Below are 5,270 nucleotides of genomic sequence, written 5' to 3' on the forward strand. Positions count from 1 at the left end.
TCCCTCAGGATTCCCTCCAACAACTTGCCCACCACCGAGATCAGGCTCACCGGTCTATAGTTTCCTGGGTTGTCTTTACCGCCCTTCTTAAACAGTGGCACCACATTTGCCAACCTCCAGTCTTCCGGCACCTCACCTGTGACTATCGATGATACAAATATCTCAGCAAGAGGCCCAGCAATCACTTCTCTAGCTTCCCACAGAGTTCTCGGATACACCTGATCAGGAGCTGGGGATGTATCCACTTTTATGCGTTTCAAGACACCAGCACTTCCTCCTCTGTAATATGGACATTTTTCAAGATGTCACCATCTATTTCCCCACATTCTATATCTTCCATGTCCTTCTCCACAGTAAACACTGATGCAAATTACTCGTTTAATATCTCCCCCATCTCCTGCGACTCCACACACAGGCCGCCTTGCTGATCTTTGAGGGGCCCTATTCTCTCTCTAGTTACCCTTTTGTCCTTAATGTATTTGTAAAACCCTTTGGATTTTCCTTAATTCTATTTGCTAAAGCTATCTCATGTCCCCGTTTTGCCCTCCTGATTTCCCTCTTAAGTATACGCCTATTGCCTTTATACTCTTCTAAGGATTCACTTGATCTATCCTGTCTATACCTGACATATTTACCTCAATCGCTTTGCCCTACTAAAACCTAGCCTCAATTTTGAAAGCTTTTTCAGGGAAGGAATATGCGTCTCCAGGGTTCTACCAGTAATAAATGCGGCCGGATTTCAATCCAAGCGATTATGAAGTTTGTGTTGGATTCTGAACCAGAAGAAATAGCTTTCTCATATTTTTCAACTCTGGTACACCAGCATCTGCAGTCCTCACTTTCTCCATCGGAATTGTGACTCTGCCAGTAGAGACAGATGGAAAGAGAGGACATTGCCACAGAAAATCTAACTGATAACAACTTTCATAATGTGGCTACAAGAGATCACAGCTGTTTGCAAAAGACTCTTCCTTTACAAAAGCAACATTATTCCTCACAGTGTGAAGACACTGTACAAGTCACAACGAGAGAGCAACATCTGGCTCACACCCCCATATCATATTCCTCACTGAAGGGCAGGAAATCTCAACGCTGGGGGAGACAGCATACGGGCCTTTCCCTGTTCATCTCATTGATCTTTTCCCGGGCACTTACAAGATAGGCATCCCACCTCACTGTACATTTCCACGATCCCCCCCCCCCCCCCCACACCAGGACATTAGCCTGCCCTTCTGGTTTATTTGTCCAGTGACATCAACACTACATCACCAGCCCAAGCTTTCATTGAGGCATTCAAGAGGGCATTGGATGACTGTTTGAATAAAAACACTGTGTAAGGATATTGGGAAAGGGCCGGAATTGGCTGTGGGTAATGATGTTCGTTTAATGGGCTGGGACAGCCAAAGTGGGCCCAACAGCCTTCCTCTGCACCTTCACAACTTCTGTTACTCTGTAATTTCCCCTTTTCTTCACACCCATTTGTTGTCCAATCTTGCATTAAATCAAATACATGAGGGGCATGGATAGGATAAATAGACAAAGTTTTTTCCCTGGGGTGGGGGAGTCCAGAACTAGAGGGCACAGGTTTAGGGTGAGAGGAGAAAGATATAAAAGAGACCGAAGGGGCAACTTTTTCATGCAGAGGGTGGGACGTGTATGGAATGAGCTGCCAGAGGAAGTGGTGGAGGCTCGTATAATTACAGCATTTAAAAGGCATCTGGTAAGGTATATGAATACCCATCCTATTCATGTAGCCATCCAGATGCCTTTTAAGTGTTGTAATTGCTAGATTCAAATAACAATTTAGCTCAAGATTGTATTGTTATTTTGAGGTCTCACATGGCTTGGTGGCCTCAGCCAGTGATTTCTGCCTCCTTGATGTCCCTAACGATCAAGTTAGAAACAGTAGTGATGCATTCTAAAGCAGATACAGTGGTGTAGTGGAAATCCAGTGGCCCAGGCTAATGCTCTATGGTATATGGGTTGAAATCCCACCACTGTAAACTTTTGCTACAAATGCTGTGTCTTACAATCTTATTCTCCACAACCACCTGACGAAGGAGCAGCACTCTAAAAGCTAGTGCTTCCAAATAATCCTGTTGGACTATAACCTGGTGTTGTGTGATTTTTAACTTTGTCTACCCCAGTCCAACACTGGCATCTCCAAATCATGGATAGGGTAAATAGACAAGGTCTTTTCCCTGAGGTGGGGGAGTCCAGAACTAGAGGGCATAGGTTTAGGGTGAGAGGGGAAAGATATAAAAGGGACCTAAGGGTCAACTTTTTCACACAGAGGGTGGTGCGGGTATGGAATGAGCTGCCAGAGGATGTGGTGAAGACTGGTACAATTGCAACATTTAAGAGGCATCTGGATGGGTATATGAATAGGAAGGGTTTGGAGGGATATGGGCCGGGTGCTAGCAGGTGGAACTAGATTGGGTTGGGATATCTGGTCGGCATGGACGGGTTGGACCGAAGGGTCTATTTCCGTGCTGTACAACTCTATGACTCTATGACTGTAAATACCACAGGCTGTTCATCAACATTCATTCAAATCCTATCTTTCTGTAGTTTCTACCTCTCAAATGAGGAGCATTCCAGTCAGTGAATCACCTCTTGTTATGTTTTACTCGCTAACTCCTTAATCATTCAGGTAACACCTTCTCAGTGGACTTGCCGGCCCAAGTTACAACTTTCCTGTTGCACGGTTAAAGTACTGTATCAGAAATTATTGATTTTCAAGCTTTTAAAATATCTGTTGTTGGGGTACAGTCTCTAGAAAGAGTTAGCATTTATTTATTGTCCATCTCTAGTTGCCCTGAGAAGGTGGTAATGAGCTGCAGTCCACCTGTTGTGGGTTGACCCACAATGCCCTGAAGGAGGAAATTCCAGGATTTTGACCCAACGGCAGTGAAGGAACGGCAATAGATTTCCAAGTCAGGATGGTGAGTGGCTTGGAGGGGAACTTGCAGGGGGTGGTGTTCCCATGTATCCCTTGCCCTTTTAGATGGAAGTGGTCATGGGTTTGGAAGGTGCTAGCTAAGGATTTTTGGTGAATGTCTGCAGTACATCTTGTACATAGTACATACTGCTGCTACTGAGCGTCAGTGGGGGAGGGAGTGGATGTTGAAGGTGATGGACGGATGCCAAAAGATGGAGGAGGAGAAGTAGGCCATTCAGCCCGAGTGAGATATCCTTCAACTCCACTCTCCTGCCTTCTCCCCATAACCCTTAATTCCTGTACTGATTAAAAACCTGTCTATCTCAGCCTTGTATATACAGATCAACAGCCCTCTGTGGTAAAGAATTCCACCGATTCACTCCCCTCTGAGAGAATGAATTCCTCATCTTGGTCTTTGATTGGTGACCCCTTATTCTGAGATGATACCCTCTGGTCCCAGACTCTCCCACAACGGGAGACAACCATTCCCCATCTCCCCCTAAGAATTCAAGTGGGGAAACTCGGCTGCACGATTGGGGCGAGGGTAATAGTGCAATTTAGCATCTAAACTCCTGAATGCTGTTAAAAAAAAAGAGTCCCACCAAGGTGACATCTGAGTGAAAATAAATAGTGTTTTGTTTGAAAGCAGATGTCATGAGCTGACAACGGAATAACAAGGGTTTCGGGCAGGGAGGAGAGACATAAACAAAGGGGGAGGGGAAATTAATCGTCCTCAACAGGTTAAAAACAAACGGAATGGAAACATTTATTGACAATCTTCTGCGCCTAAGTGGAAGAGGCTGCGAGTAACAACTCCCAAGCAACTCGTTTGATTTGTTTTGGCTGTCTGCCAAATGACTTAGAAACACTCTGGGAGACTGCAAGAAGGAAAAAAAACACAGCTCTGGAGAACATGCAGCCCATACAATCGAGCAAAAGCCCAAGTCGATCAAAGGCACCAGCCACCTGTCGAATGCAGTGAGGTTTGAAGGGTCGCTGGTCGAAACCCCTCAAAGCACCATCAGTTTAAACCCCCTCTCCGGATTAAATCAGAGGTCTCTCCACTGACCCCCTTGTGCCGTGGAATTTGTGAAACCAAAAGGTGCCCCAAGGTTCATCCACAATAATACTGAGCTGCGTCAGAGTATGGAGAGAGAGAGAGAGTTGAGGAAAGTAGATCTGGAGCACTCACCTCTCGGGGTTGTGAGCGACTCTTTTCCTCTTTCTGCCCACGAAGAGGTTCCTGGTGCTGGCGATCATGCTACACAGTGCGGGACGGCCCTTCAGCCCGAGTGTCGGACTTGCCATGCTCCGAGCTGGAGGAAGCGGTGAAACCGAGGAGCTCGCTCTGTGAAGTGACGGAGCAGGAACTCTGGGGCTTGCCGTTCTCTGTGTCTGAACTCGTCAGGACGGCGAGCCGCCGCTGGGAGAAGGCGCTCGTCAAACCGAAAGTCCGATGAGCGTTTTCTGAGCACGACAGTGAATAATTCCAGTACCAACTCGCGTGATCGATCCATGCAGAGATAAATTACCCACCGTGTCTCAATCTGGCTATTTCACTGACCTGTGTGTAAATCTCATGCCAAGAGAATCGATTCTACGACAGGGAGGGAGGAGCACCAAGAAGTGCCCAGTCTGTCAGGAAATTGGCCAAGAGGTGAAAGTGGAGATGGATTTCTAATCAGGAAGGAATATGGAGGAAAAGGCGGGAAAGTGGGATTGAGGATGATCAGATCAGCTTCGATCTCATTGAACTGTGGGGCAGACTCGATGGGCTGAATGGACTATGCCTCATGGTTTTTACTTTGGTCAGTCACAAACGACGTCTCCCATGAGCTGATGTTTTCAGGAATGCTTCCTGAAAGCCCACACCCCACTGGCCCCTGGGAGTCTCCTGCCTTGGCCCAGTTCTGAATGGAGCAGTTGCTTCGGTATTCTGGGCACATGAACCTGGAGTGGCTGTATGCCAGACCAAAGCGGGCACACTCCAATGGGAATTTAGCCCACCAGAGAATCCTCACCCCCATGGATGGACAACACTCTGACTGAGGGTAAATGAGGGAGTTGGGACACTCCGGTTCGACTGTTTGATACGGTGCTGTTCAAAACCAGCCCAAACAGGGTTGTGAACACAGTAGTTTCTCCCTCAATGGCACAGAATTGCGAAGTGATTTCCTTTCACCTGGCAGGAGACCCAGCATTGGTGCTCCCAGGGTCAGTAAATTGGCTACTGCTTCGAGATGTTTGAAAAGTAACACACAATGCACGAGAATGAGTACTTTTGCACAATGAAATCCATTTTCAAACGATGGTTATATTACCGACTGAT

The 5,270-nt window shown here is 46.8% G+C and overlaps 1 protein-coding gene across 1 annotated transcript in view; it reads right to left on the bottom strand.

The window, feature by feature from the left end:
* The window catches only part of LOC122543255 (aryl hydrocarbon receptor-like), a 105,373-nt gene extending 100,526 nt beyond the window's left edge, over positions 1 to 4,847 (bottom strand). Inside the window, exon 1 of the mRNA XM_043681726.1 lies at positions 4,134 to 4,847. Coding sequence (XP_043537661.1) covers positions 4,134 to 4,249 — 116 coding nt within the window. The 5' untranslated portion in view covers positions 4,250 to 4,847. The remainder of the gene's footprint in view (positions 1 to 4,133) is intronic.
* Positions 4,848 to 5,270: the final 423 nt, after the last annotated feature.

This window comes from Chiloscyllium plagiosum, chromosome 43 (genome assembly GCF_004010195.1).
Source record: "Chiloscyllium plagiosum isolate BGI_BamShark_2017 chromosome 43, ASM401019v2, whole genome shotgun sequence".
NCBI classification, from domain to species: Eukaryota; Metazoa; Chordata; class Chondrichthyes; order Orectolobiformes; family Hemiscylliidae; genus Chiloscyllium; species Chiloscyllium plagiosum.